Source organism: Pelodiscus sinensis, chromosome 22 (genome assembly GCF_052426305.1).
Source record: "Pelodiscus sinensis isolate ZL-2025 chromosome 22, ASM5242630v1, whole genome shotgun sequence".
Classification (NCBI taxonomy): domain Eukaryota; kingdom Metazoa; phylum Chordata; order Testudines; family Trionychidae; genus Pelodiscus; species Pelodiscus sinensis.
The window spans coordinates 4,524,866-4,543,472 of record NC_143073.1 but is presented as its reverse complement, the minus strand read 5'-3'; the positions used below and the strand labels follow the sequence as shown (position 1 = coordinate 4,543,472).

At 42.7% G+C, this 18,607-nt stretch overlaps 1 protein-coding gene across 4 annotated transcripts in view; it reads left to right on the top strand.

Moving 5' to 3' along the window:
- Positions 1-353: 353 nt before the first annotated feature.
- PRPF3 (pre-mRNA processing factor 3) overlaps positions 354-18,607 on the top strand; it is a 35,835-nt gene continuing 17,581 nt past the window's right edge. For 2 of the 4 annotated variants that reach the window (XM_089772272.1, XM_075907412.2), the window contains exons 1-5: positions 354-516; positions 9,249-9,380; positions 12,226-12,409; positions 13,972-14,102; positions 17,518-17,664. In XM_089772272.1, coding sequence (XP_089628398.1) covers positions 12,265-12,409; positions 13,972-14,102; positions 17,518-17,664 — 423 coding nt within the window. In that variant the 5' untranslated portion in view covers positions 354-516; positions 9,249-9,380; positions 12,226-12,264. Of the gene's footprint in view, positions 517-9,248; positions 9,381-12,225; positions 12,410-13,970; positions 14,103-16,704; positions 16,799-17,517; positions 17,665-18,607 lie in introns of those variants that run through there. The other 2 variants (XM_075907413.2, XM_075907416.2) reach the window with 2 other exon arrangements.

The window sequence follows — 18,607 nt, the reverse complement described above, 5'->3', positions numbered from 1 at the left end:
TCTTCTGCCCCCCTGGTTTTGGGGCCTGTCCCCCCCCCCCCCATCTCCTCCTCCCTCCAGCGCCTGGAACGGGCCCTTGGGGGGGCAGGATCCCAGCCCCCCTGGATCTTCTGCCCCCGGGGGGGGGCGGGGCAGGACCCCAGCTGTCCTGGCCCCGCCCACCTCTACCTCCGCGCACCCACGCTACTGCCCAGGCACTAGAGCACGAACGGCATGTGACGTAACACAACTTCCGTTGCTTCCCCCCTCGCCTCACCCCTGTCACGTGATACGTGAGCCGCGGGGCTCAGGAGCACGGGGGAGGCGTGTCTTCTCCGTCACGTGACTCCCTCCCCCACCGGGATTGAGGCTCCCGCGTCACGTGCGGGTGCCCGATTCCCCGCGCGGCCGCCTCGCTCGGGGCCGTTTCCGCTTCCGCCCCAACGTTCCGTCTCCGTCAGTCGACGCAGCCAGGCCGCCGCGGCGGGGCGCGGAAGTTTCGGGCCGGGGCCGGGGCCGGGGCCGGGCGGCGCTGAGGTGAGGCCGCGCGGGCGGCGGGGCGCGGGCAGGCCGCGGGGCTGGGGGCGGGGCGCGGGCGCGTGCTCCGGGGCTCGAGGGCTGAGTAGGCCTCGTGTGCGCGCGCGGAGGCCTGCGTGCCCCGGGGAAGGACCCGCACGGGCCCCCCCGTGCTCCTGTGGCCGTGATAGCGAGCCCCGCGCACTGGGGGAGGGGGAGCTCCCCGTCTCTGCCCCCCCCCCCCGTATTCCTGTGGAACTGACGGGCCCTCCTGCGCGGGGAAAGGGGGAGCTCCCAGCCTCCCCCCCATTCCTGTGGCAGCCACGGGCCCCCATGGCCTGGGGACGTGGGCGCTCCCAGCCTGCTCCCCCATGTCCTGTGGAGAGGACAGCAGCCCCCTTTTAATGGGGACCAGGGAACGGCCCCTCCCCCCGCTGGCCAGGGGGTTCTCCGCTCTGCCTGTCCGGCTACGTTGGTAAACGATCTTCTGGGCAGTGCAGGGAACCTTCTTCATGTGGCTTTACTCGCCCTCTTCTTTGTCATCATGTGGGAAGGTTGCATCCTTCCCAACCATCTTCCCCTTCGCCCCGAGGCGGGAGAGCTCCACACACTCTAGTGCCCTGTATGTGTGGCACTGTGCTCTGTGCTCTAGCTTGGAGTATTGCTGGTAATCCAGTCTCATCACTGTGTTCCTTTCCCCGCCTCTGTGCTCCTGTTGGTGACTGATAGCAAGTGAATTAGCCCTGTTTTAAGTTAAAACATCTCAATGAATGGTTCAGGGAATCTCCAAAGTCTTTGAGCAGACTCAGTTTTTGTGCATCTACCTCAAAATAAACAATCTCCAGCTCTTCTAGAATGCCAGTATTATTTTAGCTCAGATCAGGGAGCATTCAGATGTGCACGCTTTATTTCTGTTGTGTGTACCCATTTTTTAGAGGGCAGACAACTGGGAGTTAAGGCTCCTGGTTTCTGATCTCAGCTTTGCTGCCCATGCTGTTAGACTGACTCACACAAGTGAAGTGACTTGTCTCAAGATTCCTCATTTAAAAAATTAGATACTGCTGACTTGTTTCACGCAAGTATGATGATTAAAGAAAAAAAAACAGTGCGGTGCTTTGGAGAGAAAGTGCTATATAAAGAGTTGTTTTTCTCCAGCATCTAGCCTAGAAATAAGACCTGGAGTGGCTCTTTTTTCAAAATAAATTCGACTTGGATGGCAGTCCCATCAATCTGTCAGTGATGGTTTCCTCAAGAGGGATTGTTGCCATTTATAATGTCGCTTCTCTATGCATCATAGGCAAATACACACTATTAAAAGAGGTTGTATTAGGTTTGATTATCTTCTGGATACTTCATGTAACACCAGTGCCTTTTTAGGGAGGATAATAGTATGGTGAGTACACAAGACAGAAGGGTTACCAACAAAAACTGAGCAGCAGGTGTAAACCATAAGTTCTTCACACAATGCTCAGTCAATCATGCATCATAATCAGGACTCGTGCCTCCCATTTTCCGTCTAACCATTAGATTGTGCTGCTTCCCTTGCTGACCTGTCAAAGGTACACACACAATGGTGGAGAGGCATGTCTCACATTTATTTTCATTCTGGATACATTTTTTTATCCACCAACAGAAAAAGGTGTCTATGTGGGTTTTAACCTTTGCCAGTGTGCAAATGAGTTTTATAACTAAGGTAAGAATTGTCCGCCCAAAATGTTACATGTGTACTAGGTTGCTTCTCAGAAAGAAGTAGTTGGGGTGGTTGTGCGGAGGGGCGAGGGGCACGCTTGTCTTATGTGCACAATTTTCAGTTGCAGAACTTGGTATAATTTTCCACTCATGTATGAGAGCGCTTAACTTATTTCTAGGGCTATAATTTTTTACAGTGCAAATATTTATATTAAACTGAGACAGTATTTTTCAATTATCCCTAAAGCATATTCTGTAATGCAGTCACTTTATCCAGAAAGTGGAACTTACAAATGTTAGAATTATGTATTCCCCCCCCCCAAAAAAAACCCGTATTCAAAAATAAAACAGTGTGAAACTTTAGAGCCTAAAAGTCCACTCAGTCCTACTTCTTGTTCAGCCAATCACTTAGACAAATACATTTGTTTACAATTTGCAGGAGATAATGCTGCCCACTTCTTGTTTATAATGTTACCTGAAAGTGAGAACAGCCCTGTCTTTCCCTGTCCATTTTATGAACATTGGCTTATGAATATAAATGTGCATAACTTGGGGATGCTTTGAACAAAATGCTTCATGTAGCTTATCAGTTTTAATTTTGCAATCTTCTGGATCTGTATGTTTTATTTTGGTGAATGCATCGTTCTTGTATGAGACCATCGTAGGGTAGTGGTGGTTGAAGACTTTCTTCTGAGCAGGATGAAGTTGACCATCTGTCGCTCTGACATCTCATCTCAGGAGGTATGCTGCCTGCCAGGGGCCCGTATCTGAGACATTACAGAGGCATTGTCGAGAATTATCTGGCCCTCTGACTACTACCCCATGCTACTCATCCATGTGGGCACTAATGTTACTGTAAGGTGTGACACTGAGCAGATCAAGAGTGACTACAAGGTTTTGGGAGTATGGGTGAAGGTATTTGGAGCACAGGTGATATTCTCTTCAGTCCTTCCTGTCAAAGGTAGGGGCCCAGGAAGAGAGAGGTGCATCCTGGAGGTGAATGCCTGGCTGCAAAGATGGTGTTGCCAGGAGGGCTTTGGCTTCCTTGACCATGGAATGCTGTTCCAGAAAGGACTGCTAAGCAGGGATGGGGTTCACCTGTTGAGGAAGGGGAAGACCATAATTGGATGCAGACTGGCTAACCTAGTGAGGAGGGTTTAAAACTAGGTTTGACGGGGGCAGGTGACCAAAACCCACAGGTAAGTGAAGAACATGGAGACCCGGGTCGGAAATGGGAGGGAAAGTGGGCTATATAATAGCAGAGAAAAAGGAGGGACACGGCAGAACTGGGAGGCAAGATCAAATCAGTATCTTAGATGCCTATATACAAATGTAAGAACTATGGGTAATAAGCAAGAAGAACTTGAAGTGCTAGTAAATAAACACAACTGTGACATCGTTGAAGTATCACAGAGACTTGGTAGGATAATACACACGATTGGAATATTGGTATTATTCAGGAAGGATAGGTAGGAGAAAAAAGGAGGAGGTGTTGCCTTATATATTAAAAATGTATACACTTGGACTGAGGTGGAAATGAACATATGAGACAGACTTGTTGAGAGTTTCTGTGTTAGGTTAAAAGGGGTAAAAACAAGAATGAGTCATGCTAGGGGTCTACTACAGACCACCAACCCAGGTAGAAGACATGGATGAGGCTTTTTTTAGACAATAAAATCATCCAATTTGTTTGGATTTGGTGGTGACAGGGGACTTCAACTATCCAGATATCTGTTGGGAAATGAGCACAGCAGTGCACAGACTAGCCAATAAGTTCTTGGACTTCGTCGAACACCATTTTTTATTTCAGAAGATTGAAAAAGCTACTGGGGGAAAGCTGATCTAGATTTGATTTTAACAAATAGGGAGGAATTGTTTGAGAATTTGAAAGTGGAAGGCAGCTTAGGTGAAAGTGATTATGAAATCAGTTTATGATTCTAAGGAATGGTAGAAGGGGTAACAACAAAATAGAGACAATAGATTTTAGGAAGGCAGATTTTTGTAAGCTCAGAGAGCTGATAGGTAAGGTCCCATGGGAAGCAAGATTTAGGGGAAAAACCACTGAAGAGAGTTGGCAGTTTTTCAAAGGGACATTACTATGGGCCCAAAAGCAAGCTATTCCTCTGCGTAGAAAGGATAGAAAGTGTGGCAAAAGACCACCTTTGCTTAACCAGGAGATCTTGCATGATCTCAAAATCAAAAAGGAGTTACATACAAAGTGGAAACTACTAATTTTCCACAAAGGGGGAATATAAGCAAACAATACAGGTATGCAGGGGCAAGATTAGAAAGGCAAAGGCACAAAACGAGCTCAAACTAGCTACAGACATAAAGGGAAACAAGAAGACTTTCTATAAATATATTAGAAGCAAGCGGAAGACTGAGGACAATGTAGGCCCATTGCTCAGTGAGGAGTGAGAAACAGTAACAGGAAACTTTGAAATGGCAGAGGTGCTTAAATGACGACTTTGTCAAAACAAATGACTTCTTTGTTTTGGTCTTCACCAAGAAGTTTGATGATGAAGGAATGTCTAACACAGTGAATAGTAGTGGGAATGGGGTAGCTTTAGAAGATAAAATAAAAAAAAAGTTTAAAAATCACTTAGAAAAGTTTCTGCAAGATGAAATGCATCCTAGAATACTCCAGGAGCTGATAGAAGAGGTATCTGAGCCTTTAAGCTATCATCTTTGAAAAATCATGGAGAATGGGAGAGATTCCAGAAGACTGGAAAAGGGCAAATATAGTTCCCATCTATAAAAAGGGAACTAAGAATAACCCAGGAAACTACACACCAGTCTGTTTAACTTCTGTGCCAGAGAAGATAATGGAGCAAGTAATTAAGGAATTCCCTGCAAACACCTAGAAGATAATAAGATGATAAGTAACAGCCAGCATGGATTTGTAAAGAACAAATCATGTCAGACCAATCTGATAGCTTTCTTTGATGGGATAATGAGTCTTGTGGATAAGGGTGAAGCGGTGGACACAGTATACCTAGATTTTAGCAAGGCATTTGATACTGTCTTGCATGATCTTATCGATAAACTAGGCAAATACAATTTAGATGGGGCTACTATAAGATGGGTGCATAACTGGCTGGAAAACCATTCTCAGAGTAGTTATTAACCATTCCTGCTGGAAGGGCATAAGAAGTGGGGTTCCACATGGCTCTGTTTTGGGACCGGTTCTGATCAATATCTTCATCAACGATTTAGATATTGGAATAGAGAGTACGCTTATTAAGTTGCAATCTGGGAGGGGTTGCAGCTGCTTTGGAGGATAGGATTATAATTCAGAATGATCTGGACAAATTGGAGAAATGGTCTGAGGTAAATAGGATGAAGTTTAATAAGAACAAATACAAAGTACTCCACTTAGGAAGGCAAAATCTGTGTTTCCCGTACAGAATGGGAATTGACTGTCTAGGAAGTAGTATTGCAGAAAGGGATCTAGGGATCATAGTGGACCATAAGCTAAATGAGAGTCAAAAGTGTGACACTCTTGCAAAAATAGCAAACGTGATTCTGGGATTCATTAACAGGAATGTTGTGAGCAAGACATGAGAAGTCATTTTTCTGCTCTACTCTGCACTGATTTAGTCTCAGTTGGAGTATTATGTCCAGTTCTAGGCAGCACATTTCAAGAAAGATTTAGAGAAGGTCCAGAGGAGAGCAACAAAAATCAATAAAAGTCTAGAGAACATCAGCTATGAAGGAAGACTGAAACAATTAGGCTTGTTTAGTTTGGAAGGGAGAAGACTGAGGGGGGATATGATAGTGCTTTTCAGGTATCTAAAAGGGTGTCACAAGGAGGAGAGGGAAAAATTGTTGTCCAAGCCTCAGAGGCCAAGGACAAGAAGCAATGGGCTTAAACTGCAGCAAGGGAGGTTTAGGTTGGACATTAGGAAAAACTTCTTAACTGTCAGGATGGTTAAGCACTGGAATAAGTTGCCTAGAGAGGATGTGGAATCTCCATCTCTGGAGATATTTAAGAGCAAGTTAGATAAACATCTATCTGGGATGGTCTAGATGGTATTGGGTCGTGCTGTGAGGGCAGGGGACTGGACTCCTCCAGTTCTAGTGTTCTATAATAAGTAGAAAAGGTTCTAGGAAAACATGTGACTATATCACCTAGTACTAGGATTACATTTTGATCCTGGTATTTTTCTATGGAAGAGGTGGATGTAAAACAAAAGATTTCCACCTTGGGGGCGAGTCTATTTAAGCAATGGGAAGCTATCAGCCCTTTGTCTTTGGCTGGCCTGGCACACAAGGATACAAAGAAGTCTGGAGTCCCAAGTCAAAGAGTTTGTCTCTAACTTGAATATTGCATCTGAAACAAGAACATCTCTTTAGGGTAAGAATTTGTATGCAATAAGTTTTTCAGTGAATTAGAACTAGCTACCCAAGTGACATGGTCGCAGGTCCTAACCATATCAACGATGCCATCAAAGGCACATTCATGTGCACATCCACTAATGTAATATGTGCCAACAATGCCTCCTTGCCATGTAGATTGGGCAAACCAGACTTTCTTTTTGCAAAAGAATAAATGGGCAGAAATCAGAAATTATGAAAGGCAACATCCAAAAGCCAATCAGGGAGCACTTTAGCCTGCTAGGTCATACAGTTTCAGACTTGCTAGTTGCCGTTCTCAGATAGAAAACTTCAGAAACAAACTGAGCTGGAATTCATATGCAAATTTGACACCCTGAACCAAGGTCTAAATATATACATGGAATGGTTCTCCCATTATAATAGGTAATTTTCCATTCAGGCACTCTTGTCTCACCACTGTTGATTAGCCACATCATAATGATTTAATTAGCACTATAGTCATGCTCTGATCTCTGTATTCTATTTTCTCCCTTTGTCTGTCTTTATTTCTTTCTTCAGCACCTGAGGCTAGGTCTATACTAGACCTGGAAAGTACACAACTCCAGCTATGTAGAATATGTAGCTGGAGTTGGTTTACCTTAAGCTAAGTTTGGCCGTATTCCAACAGCAGGAGACCCTGTTAGCTTCCCTTACTCCTCACAGTTTTAAAGACTACAGGCGTCAGCTCAAGCTGCCCTCTGCATTCAATTTACAGATGTATGCTAGAGCAGCTAAATCAAATGCCAGAATGTTGATCTCCAACACAGCGAGTGAAGATGTGCCCTGAGGAAGTGAGTTGTAGCTCATGAAAGCTTATGCTTTAATACACTCATAAATTTGTTAATCTTTAAAGTGCCAGCCAACTCCTTGTTTTTTGCTGAAACAGATTAATATGGCTGCCTCTTTAGAACTTGCTATGCATTTTTCTATTCATTTTAATTTAGTAACTAACTTTAATATCTGTTTTCACTTGCAGCCTCTTAAATCCAGGCCCGTTCTACAGTTGGGATCTTAAAATGTGTTTGTTTAGGTAAACGTGTAACGGCTGAGATTTTTTGGTGGAACTGTTTACACTTTCATATCCCTAGTGTAAAAAATTGTTACCTGGGGAGGGGAGGACCATTATGCATATCTATATCATTGATAAAAAGGATGAACATCCTAGTGAACTTTCCCCTTGTAAAACTTTTACACAGAGAGAGATGAATTTATAAGGTTGACTTTCTTTTTTGGTACTTCCATTCTGTAGTTTCTGTATGGGAGTGTGCTCTTTTAAGACTTCTGAAAGCATGAGCTACACCTCATCCTTCTCAGATTTTGGATGGTGTTTCAGACTCTTAAACCCTGGGTCAAGTGCTGGAGGTATCTTTAGAAATCTCACATTGGTACCTTCTTTATGTTTTATCAAATCTGCTGTGAAAGTGTTCTTGAAATGAACATGTATTAGGTAATCATCTGAAACTAACACATGAAATATATGGCAGAATTCTCACCCAAAGTGTTCAGTCACAAATTTAATTAACTGTATTTTTTTAATGAGCATCATCAGCACTGAAGAATATCCTCTAGAATGGTGTTCAAAGCACGAAGGAACACATGAATGTTTTACATAGCTGGCATTGCAAGGTATTTACAAGCAAGATACAAAAGTGCCATGGGAACTAGGGATGTAAATGGTTAACTAGTTAACCAGTAAGTCTCACCTTCAATGGGTGAGGCTTAATGGTTCCGATTAACTGGTAGGGGCTGAAGCAGCTCTCTGCCTGTGGGCAGTATGCTGCTCCAGCCCCGTGGGGCCCATTAGAGACAGGGGCTGCTCCGGCTGGCCTGATCAGCCCCTGTCCATGATGGGCCCATCTCAGGTGACTCACTGCAGATCAGGGCCGGCCTCAGGGCTAGCAGCGAAGCCTCCCTAGGAGCAGGTTTGTCAGAGACTGCCAGTCCCACTTCCAGGGAGACTTCACTGAGGACTCTGCACTATAAAGCTTAAATAAGCTTTATATTGCAGAGCCCACAGCGCATGTAACTGCTAGGATTTTTAAATTACTTTCTATATCCCTAATGTGCATACTTGTTTTTTCATTCAGGAGACATTATAAATAAGAAGCAAATAGCATTATTTCCCATAAATATAAACAAACTTGTTTGAGCGATTGGCTGAACAAGGAGGAGGACCAAGTGGATTTATAAGCTTTTAAGATTTTACATTCTTTTGTTTTTAAGTGCGGTTATATAACACACAATGTCAACATTTTTAAGTTGCATTTCAACAAAGAGTTTGCACTATAGTATTTGTATCTTTCAGTTCTCATACTATTTTGGTCTTTTTACAGTGCAAATATTTGTAATCAAAATATTGCGTAAGCACTGTGTGTTTTCTATTCTTTGATATAATAGAAATGAATATATTTGAAAATGTAGAGAAACATCCAAAATATTTAATTTCAACTGGAATTTTATTGTTTAACTGTGGTTAATTTTTTGAGTTAATTGTGTGAGTTGTGTGATTGACAGCCCGACTTATTACACTTAAATTTGCCTAATTCAGGACATTGAGCTTTCTAGCCTTAACATAGCAAATGTTCAGACCTTTAAACTATTTGTCTTATTAGACTGATTCTCTGAGCAAAAGAGTTTCTAGTCAAAGGAGGCATTGCACATCTCACGGAATTTTTACTTCATTTTAGGCATACATGTTTTACAGGATGAAGCTAATTATATCGCTTATGTGAAGGAGCCATAGTTGCTTTGACAACAGCTTTGTGAAAACATCAGTTTCAGATTATCCATTTACTGAGGATTAACATAGAGCGAAGAAGGTTAGTGGGTGTAAACCTTAATGAGAGATGCTTGTATTGTGCAGTTTCACTGTTGAACTTGCCTAATAGAAATCTTCTATTGTATTTTGGCTGTCAACTTTTAGACATTTTAATACACACATTTGGCCTTATACTTGAGGTTTAACTGTATATAGTATACTTATATGGCTGAAAAAAGCTTTTATCTATAGGTATTACACTAGCATTCTCCATTGTATATTATATTTGCTCTTCTGATATTGAAATAACATGTTAATCTGCCTGAGGCTGAGTACTCTATTGATAGAGCCCTGCATATCCATGGCTCATTTTTACAGATTTGGGTGTGGATGCAGATACAAATTTTGTGTCTGCTTAGGACTCTATCTATTAGGTCTTAATGAATTATGTAAATGAAGGTAAATTCTGTCTGAAGGCATAACTCACTCTTATAGCAATATTAGCCTGTTTTTACAATATATAAACAAGAAAATTGATATAGCAACATGATATTTATGAAATGTAACAATGGCCCTGAACTAATTACCTAACTGAACAAATTATCAAGAGAATCAAATGCTAACATTCAACAATCATCATATGAAATGTTGGTCTTTCTCAACAAGTAGCTGTAACTGAAATGTTGCTACTGGAAACCGTGGATTACATCTACTGTTGCTTTGTTTCCTTGTTGTTTGAAATTTAAATATGTAGAAAATTTCTAGACTCTACAAATAGAAAACCTTGACTCTTATTTTCATAGTCATTTTATGGAATATAACTTGATTTTAAAACAATTATGTTCACTTTCTGATTTTTAATAGTAACACTTTGTAATTATACAATACATAACTACCTACAGATTCTTTCTTGTAGAGAAGATGTTTTAGGTTGAGTGTATTTCCTTTAGAAGACTACTTCTTTCTAGGGGGGATGGGGGAGGGAAGGCTTGGTTTCCAAGTCAAATTAGGGTCTGGATGCATAATGAAACATTTCATTAGTGGAGTATAACCCTCTACCATAGTAACTTCTGTTTCAAACAATTAATAGTGAGAGATCTTGTCCCTGAAATGTGTAGCTCACAACTAGATTCAGAATGGTATGTGTGGGGAATATTTTGTTTGTAGTTTGCAGAAGGCTAATGCTAATTGAGGCCCAGAATATGTGTGTGTGTGTACACGCACACTCTTTCTAAGCACAAGTAGATACATGGACTTGCATCAGGTTCTTAGGTTTCAGCATATGAATGCTTCTAGGAGGTGGGCCATAGCGTGTACAGTGATGCATGTATACATGCTTATGCCTGGTGAGGCAGGATAATTTTTTTTTTAAGTCTGAAATAATCCTGTTTGGGAAGGAATTTTCCTCTTGCTTAGATGGGTGGAGATCCTGGGGGGTTTTTCAGTGTTTCTCTGCACCATACAAAAGACAGGACTATGCAGCACTTCAATGACTAACAAGATGGTTTATTAGGTGATGAGCTTTCGTGGGCCAGATCCACTTCATCAGATCAATATGTGGAAGAAAATTGGCATGACCATATATACCAAAGTGATACAATTTGGTCACCTAATAAACCATCTTCTTTAAAGTGCTGCATAGTCCTGTCTTTTGTTTCAGCTAGACCAGACTAACACGGCTGCATCTCTATCACTATTCTCTCTGCACCATGTCACTTGCCTCTTTGAACTAAAGTACATGAAGGATTTTTTCTAGCTTGAAGTCTTGATTTATCAAGAGTTGAGGACTTGGTTGTGTGCCTTTTGCAGGAGTGAGTAGATGAGGTTTTGTGACCAGTATGTGCAGGTGATCACACTAGATGTTGATTACTTTGGGCCTTAAAGTCTGAAGTCTGGTGAAGCTGAGAGTCAGGAGATCTGGAAGATGGCTACGGTCACATAGCAAGGAGACAAGTCAGCCTTAATTTCCTCTGTTATAGAAGGCTTCATGTGGTTACCTTGTGTAGATGTTGTGAGAGTGAGTGTCTGTAACCTAATTTGAGAACTTCAGATGCAAGATACTAAGCACTGAGGAGTGCGTATTAGGATTTTCAGTGTTTATCAGAAATATATTTCATCCACATTGCTGAAGATGGACTTGATCCTCTGACACTATTGTGTAAACAATTCTGATTTATAGGTTGCAGTGGTGTATGTGAAATAAACTTGGGTAGGTCTCAAGTTACTGATGGACAAGAGTTCACATCAGGTTGTCACCGATTGGCTGACTTATTGGCACAAGCCGAAGATCGAATGCACCATGAAGATGGAACTCCTCCCCCCATCCTAGGGGCATTTATGTAGGAGTAAGTCTAGAGGAGTTGTAAAATGTATGGCTAGTACTTGCTACTATCCTGTGACTAAGCAGAATGTGCCTCATTTACCTTGTTTCTCTAGTCTCTTGGTACCAACATGACTGGCAGTCCTGCAGTATGTCCAAGAGCATCAGTTTGATGCTTTGCACAAGAGGAGGGTTGGCCATGTAGGCATGGCACTGGACTAGGATTCAGGAGATCTCAGTTCAGTTCCTGTCTCAAAGTTACACAAGAAATCAATGACAGAAAGCCAATTAGCAAACTAATACAGAGATTATCTCTACTAAGAGTCTAATATTTTCTTTGTTTTGTCTTATTAGATTGTTGGGTCTCAAGGGCAGGGGCTGTTCCTTGTTCTATTCAGCACTTAGAACAATGGCACCCCAATCTTGCTTGGAGTCTTTAAGAAGAAATATATTTAAAAAAATCCTTTGCACCATCCACCAGCTGTAAACTTTTACTAAAAAATATAATGCTCACAAATACAATTAGTGATTTGGCTACTCAGTTCTCCTTTAATTGATGCTTTTCCATTCTTCATTTCTCTTACAGATACAATTTTAAATAACTGAAGTCAGGCTGCCAGTGAAGATGTCGCTCTCTAAACGGGAATTGGATGAGCTGAAGCCATGGATCGAGAAGACAGTGAAGCGAGTCCTGGGTTTCTCAGAACCCACTGTGGTCACTGCAGCCTTGAACTGCGTTGGGAAGGGAATGGACAAAAAGAAAGCAGCTGGTACGTCCTCAGCTGTTCATTATGACCCTCACAGTACCCATGTTCATTGCTGTGTGTTAGGTGTATTAAAGCTCCTTGAGAAAAGGAGAGGGAGGTGTAAAAAATGTCACTTTTAGCATGTTATTAAATCTCTCAGGATTTCTGTTTAGCAATACAGTCAGTTTTTCTGCAAAGTATTTCATATCAGCTGTATCCTACCATCCTTTAGAGCTAAATAACAAACCTGGGAAAGAAATAGAAGCGTGTCTCAGGAAAATGAAACTTACCATATAGACAGGTAGTTTTGGTCTAGAAAGCATCCAATTGATGCTTTCAAATTTGTATTTGAAATACAGTAAACTTCCAATAATCCGGCACCTTTAGGACCCGGGGGTGCCGGATTATCAGATATGCCGGACTATAGGAAGGAGGGGCTCTGAGGGGTCTAGGGTGGAGTGGGGAGGATGTGCCTCTCAGCGCTGTGGGACCAACCTGGCAGCACCCCAGCTGCTCTGCCTTAGATTTTCCCAAGTCAGCCGCTGCTGAAACTGACCAGCGGCTGACTCCAGGAAGCCCAGGGAACAGCATGCTCTGCTCTGGGCTTCCCGGAGTCAGCCGCTGGTCAGTTTCAGCAGCAGCTGACTTGGGGATGCCTGGGGCAAAGCAGCTGGGGTGCTGCTGGGTTGGTTCTGTAGCGCTGCCTCTTGGTGCTGCGGGACCAACCCGACAGCACCCCAGCTGTTCTGCCCCCGGCTTCCCTGAGTCAGCCGCTGGTCAGTTTCAGCAGCGGCTGATTGGGGAAGCCGGGGGCAGAGCAGCTCCAATCATCTGGCTGCCCGGAGCACTTCCGGGTTCCAGGTGGTGCTGGACCATCAGGAGTGCCGGACCGTTGGATGTCGGACCACTGGAGTTTTACTGTAAATGGGCGTATTTGTTGCTGTGAGGAGATGTGAGCTTGACAAATGGAACTAGAAGAGCTTGACGGCATTTGAAATGGTCTTTTCTCAGATTTGAATTTCTTTCTTATTCTTCGGTACTTCTCGGCCTGACTTTATTGGTGCTGTATGTGGCAAATTGTTTCTTCATCACTAGTTGAGGTTGTGATAGCAGTTCCATTATATGGAACCTCCTTTTCATGGATGTGACATCCACTTTGTGCTGAGATTCTCTGCTCACTTTTACTTAGTCATTTTGAATGTACTTAACATTTATAGACTTACTTCACATGCTGTGAACATGTAGTCATAGAAGCTTTAGTTTGGGTGGATTTTCTTGTACTCTCATGGCAGAAAGTGGCATTGTCTAAGATGCTTTCAAAACACTTAAAGCGGGTTATAGAAACTGTCCATACAGGAAATGCAGATAAAAAGCTCCATTGTTGAATTGCCGCAAATTTCTGCAGTTTGTTAGAGACTACGTTAAAAAGAGACTTTCATGAAATCACACGGCCCATCAGTCATGTATTTTAGATGTCAGGGTAGTGGCCATCGTGAACTGAGAGGTCAAAATATAATTTTTGTTCACTTATTCCTGTCTCCAAAAATGGTCATTGTCTAGTAACATAAATTTCTCTTCCTTGCCAGACCATCTAAAGCCTTTTCTTGATGATTCCACTCTACGGTTTGTTGACAAGCTCTTTGAAGCTGTAGAGGAAGGACGAAGCTCCAGGCACTCAAAATCCAACAGTGACCGAAACCGAAAAAGAGAATTGAAGGTAAGCTGAGGACTGATTTGTTTTATTGTTTGTTCAGGGCCATGAATGTAGTACTGTTACTTTACCACATTCTCCTCTTCCAGAAAGGCATGTCTTGTAATGCTTCAAGTTCAAGAGAAAAGACCCTTCTCTCCAATGAAGTGTGTGAGCCTTTACATTTCAGTTCTTATTCTCTTCTGAGGTGCCATGAGGTACCAAAACACTTACCCCGGCCATGTCCTGACATGGAAGCCTGAGCATCCTGTTTCTTTAATAGTTTTTGTAGGGTTAATAGAGAACAGCAAAATGGCAGGATTTGTGGTTCTCTGCTGGTTTTCATATTCCTTTATACCTAGCTGCTTTTGTGCCATATTGTTGAGTCTTCATTAACAACAGGTTAGGATTAGCTGGTCACAGCTTATAGTAACTCCACTGCTCAGACATGTCATCGTAAAAATCTCAACTGATGATTTCGTAACTGTCAGTGAATGAATGTTGGTAGGGTACCTTGTGGATTTTCACTTTCTGTCCATGCATTGAAGCTCATCCGAAATCCACAATATGCAACTTCTTTTCCCCCAACTAAATTCAAGGTCCTGAAACACAGCAAGGATTTTCTGGTTTTCCCATCTGCCATTTGACTGGGATGGTTGAAAGTCTGATGCATCCACAGCTGTCTTCTACTTCTTCCTGCTTTCTTGAAGATCTTGCTTTTGACCCTGGAATTACAATTTTTTCATCACTTGCATACAGAGTTTAAAAATAGCTACTCTACATGCTGTTCCCTGGTCCTAAAGTAAGTGTTCTCACTTTTTCTGAGGTTCCTATTTTATGGCATTTTATTTCTTTTGAAGCTTTGCATTCATCAGTTCCTGATTACATCAGTTACCTAGTGTATTCCTTTACGGGGCTTTTAGCTGTGCCTTTCCATTTTTCTGTGGAAACATGCTTTGTAGTAGGAGAGGGAACTGCCTACGCTTCTCAATGTTTTCTGTCTGAAAACTGTTACTTGTCTCCTCTATGTGGCTGAGGCTTTGTCATATGGTAGAGAAGGGTCTACTCACCTTTCTTCTTCCAGGTTCCAGTTACATTCGCTGGTCAAACAGTCATGCATAAAAACAGGTGTTTATCCCCAGAACAGATACAGCCTGTGTGGCAGTAGTGTAAGCTTCCCTGTCAATGTGTCTTAACCTGGCCTGGAGTGACCTCCCCCTCCGACGGACTTCAGTTTTCCATAGCACGTGCCTGGTCTACATGACAGACTTCTATTGGTATTTTGTTGTTCTGGGGTGTGAAAAATACATGCCGCTGAGTGATGTAGTTGTAGCAACTTAACATCCTGCATGAATTGGCTGGAGAGCTTCTCTCACCGATGTAGCTACATCTTCTCAGGGAGGCAGACTGAGTACACCAATGGGAGGACTCGTTCGTGTCAGCGTTGAGCATCTTCAATAAAGTGATGCAGTATCAACTTGACCTCAGACATTGACAGCTCTGCCGAAACTATCGGCAATGGAACCAACTATTGTTACACGGTGGATTTTTTTTGTGCTCTGGGCACATTTTAATTAGGAATTAGACTGATATTCACACAGTCATTTTAACCAAACTGTCCTCAGATTGGTTCTGATTGAAAACCAGTCGGCTGTCATACTTTGTCCTAGCCAGACCTCAAGTCTCTCACCTCTGGTGTATTGGGGAGACAGAAGAAACTGGAATAGCTGAACTAGGCATAGCAGCTACTTGGCATCTCGTAAATCAGATGGTTCTGCGGATGGATTGTAGTCTACACTTTGAATTATGATGACCTTAAACTTCTGATGCAAATGGATCCCAAAGCTCCTTGCAGTCAGAGTTACAAACCGTTTCTAAGACAGTGCTTTGCCCACCCTGAGAGTGCATTCTCACATCATGTGCAAGCTACTTAGAATCTAACAGCAACGCCATACAGTGTTATAGGGCAGGGCAAGGGAAGAGAGTTCAACTCTGTTAGCATTCTTTGGGGAGTTCTATAGAGGTAGGTTAGGATAACCAAGCCAGGGTTTGGACTGGGCACTAGAGCTAATGCCCCATCCCTAGTGAAAAGTATTCTGGAATTTTGAATGATCCCGAGTGTTCTAGGTCCTCGACTTTGTATTGAATCAGAAATTCATCCCTTCCCATTGCACAGCATATCCAAACCACTGTGGTGGGGCACTGGCTGAAGGAGGGGCGTGTCATCTTTTGAATCACCAGCTCCACTTCCTGGAGTTAACTTTCTTGGAAGTGCTGCATTCAGACCCCGGTCTGTCCTAACTCTGCTGTAGCGTGAGATTTGCTGGAAGTGCTACCCAAGGTGATATAACAAGGATAACTTTTCCTTCCTGGCTTTTCCCTTGAAAATATTAGCCCTGCTTTTACATATGCTCGTGGATACAGAATTGTAGTGGTGGACAGAGGAATGACAAAACCATTAGGTAATACTCCATGTTAGCTGTCTCTTAGCATTCTGTCTGGCCTTCTTTCTCCTCTCTCCCTTGTACCATTTCATGGGGTAGATCACTGCTTGGGAATTTTCAGGAACTAAAGCGTAATGGTCTACACACTTTATACTATGGGCAAGTCCTTTCTCTTGAACTTGTAGGTATTCCAAGAAGTACCTGTCTGGCTGAGGAAGTGTCCTTGTAGAATATGAACCATAATAGTGAAGAGGGGATTTCAACTAACGCTTACAACCGGTTTGTATATCTTCTTTTCAAATAACATTCACTTGTAAGACAGTATATCTACTGTATGGTAGATTAAGGGCTTGTTTACACTCACAAATGGCACCCATTTAACTGAATCAGTTTAGTTAAATCAGTGCAGTCTCCATGTAGAGCCATAGTGTCCAACCAATTCTGCAAATTAGCCACACTCAACCAGCCAAATAGCCGTTAGTGGCTAGCGTGTTGAACAGCACAAATATAGAGACACTCTTTGATCAGTTTGAGATTTGGAAACCGATTTAGTTAAACAGTTTAGTGTGCAGGTAAATCAGCTGTTTGTCTGTGGATAGGTATGTGAGAGAACACAGGCTTACTGGGAAGAATTGTGGACCTAGGAACTCCTTAACCCATGCAAAAGAATGATAGTGCCTTTCACATAAGGATCTGAGTGATTTGCAAACATTAGTTACCCTCGCCTTCACTGCCCATATAGATGGACCATTACTTATCATTGTACAGGTAAGAGACTGAGACACAGATTTAATTTGTGCATGATCCCACAGTGGGTAAACAGCAGGGCTGAGAATACAACCTAGGAATTCTGTATTGTAGCCACTTGTGACTGCCTGACCAAAGTATTTTCTAAATTGTTGCACTCAGGTGATGGTTTCTAGTTGTCGTCAGTCGCCTCTTGTAGCCTGGTTGTATCATAGCTTATGATCAATCTCATTCTGTTCCTGTTCTGTTAGGATGTGTTTGGTGATGACTCTGAGATCTCCAAGGAGTCTTCCGGCGTGAAGAAGCGGCGTATTCCACGCTTTGAGGAAGTAGAGGAGGAGCCGGAGGTGATTCCAGGCCCACCTTCAGAGAGTCCTGGAATGCTGACCAAGCTACAGGTTAGTCTTAAGGGGCTGCTGTCCTCTGCCACCTTTCCAGAAACAGATCTGGGATCTTAACGTTTTAATATTTAGTTTCAATGTGAGGGAACTGCGTGTGTTTCAGGTATCTTATACTTCATATCATAATCAAAAATTTTGAATGCAAGGCCCTAGCGTTCTTTTGAAAACTAATTGGAAGCTGCTTTCCACTGTCTCTTTTGTAGAGCTTGCTGCTACTATAGGCCAGTTTTAATAGAATTTCCCTAATTGGCAAGCCTCATAGTCCTCTTTGCCATATCTCAAAAATAGAAGGGCAGAAAGTCCTATGTTGACGCATTATGTTGCTAAAACTTGCTACTTGTACATTTCAGAATACTTTAGCAGATGTAGAGTCTGTACAGCTGAACTGCACTGTGAATAAATGGAAAAAATACATTTGTTATGCAGTCTTCATTTATTTGAAGAAGTGCTGACTTGTTCTGAAAAGTGTTGACTTACAGTCCCGTAGTATAAACTATTCATTAGCTGAATGCCGTCTGTATGCTCTGGCACATTTCATTAATGTTCTTAATTATACAGTACCATGAATGTACGTGGAGTTTGGCAGATTCAGAAAATGGGCTTGGACTAATGCTCTTAGTCTAGACTGACCGAACAGTTCAGACATATGAAGTAGCTTGCCAGTAAATGGCTTAATCACGAGGCACTGCAGATTTTTAATCAGTGGATTAATGGCACTGAGTTCAGTGGAAGAGGTGTTGTAGAATGAGAGATTCTCCTGTGTATATAATCTTGAAACAGTGATTTCCACTGGGAAAAGGCAGTCTGCAGTGTCAGTGAGCAGATTGAATTGATTAAGAGCAGGCCAGGAAATCGGGTCCTTTTGCTTTTCTTTTGGAACATGCAGAACACCCGAGAAAACTGTTAGCGAGAGAGAGGGGAGATGCTCTTCACAAATGAA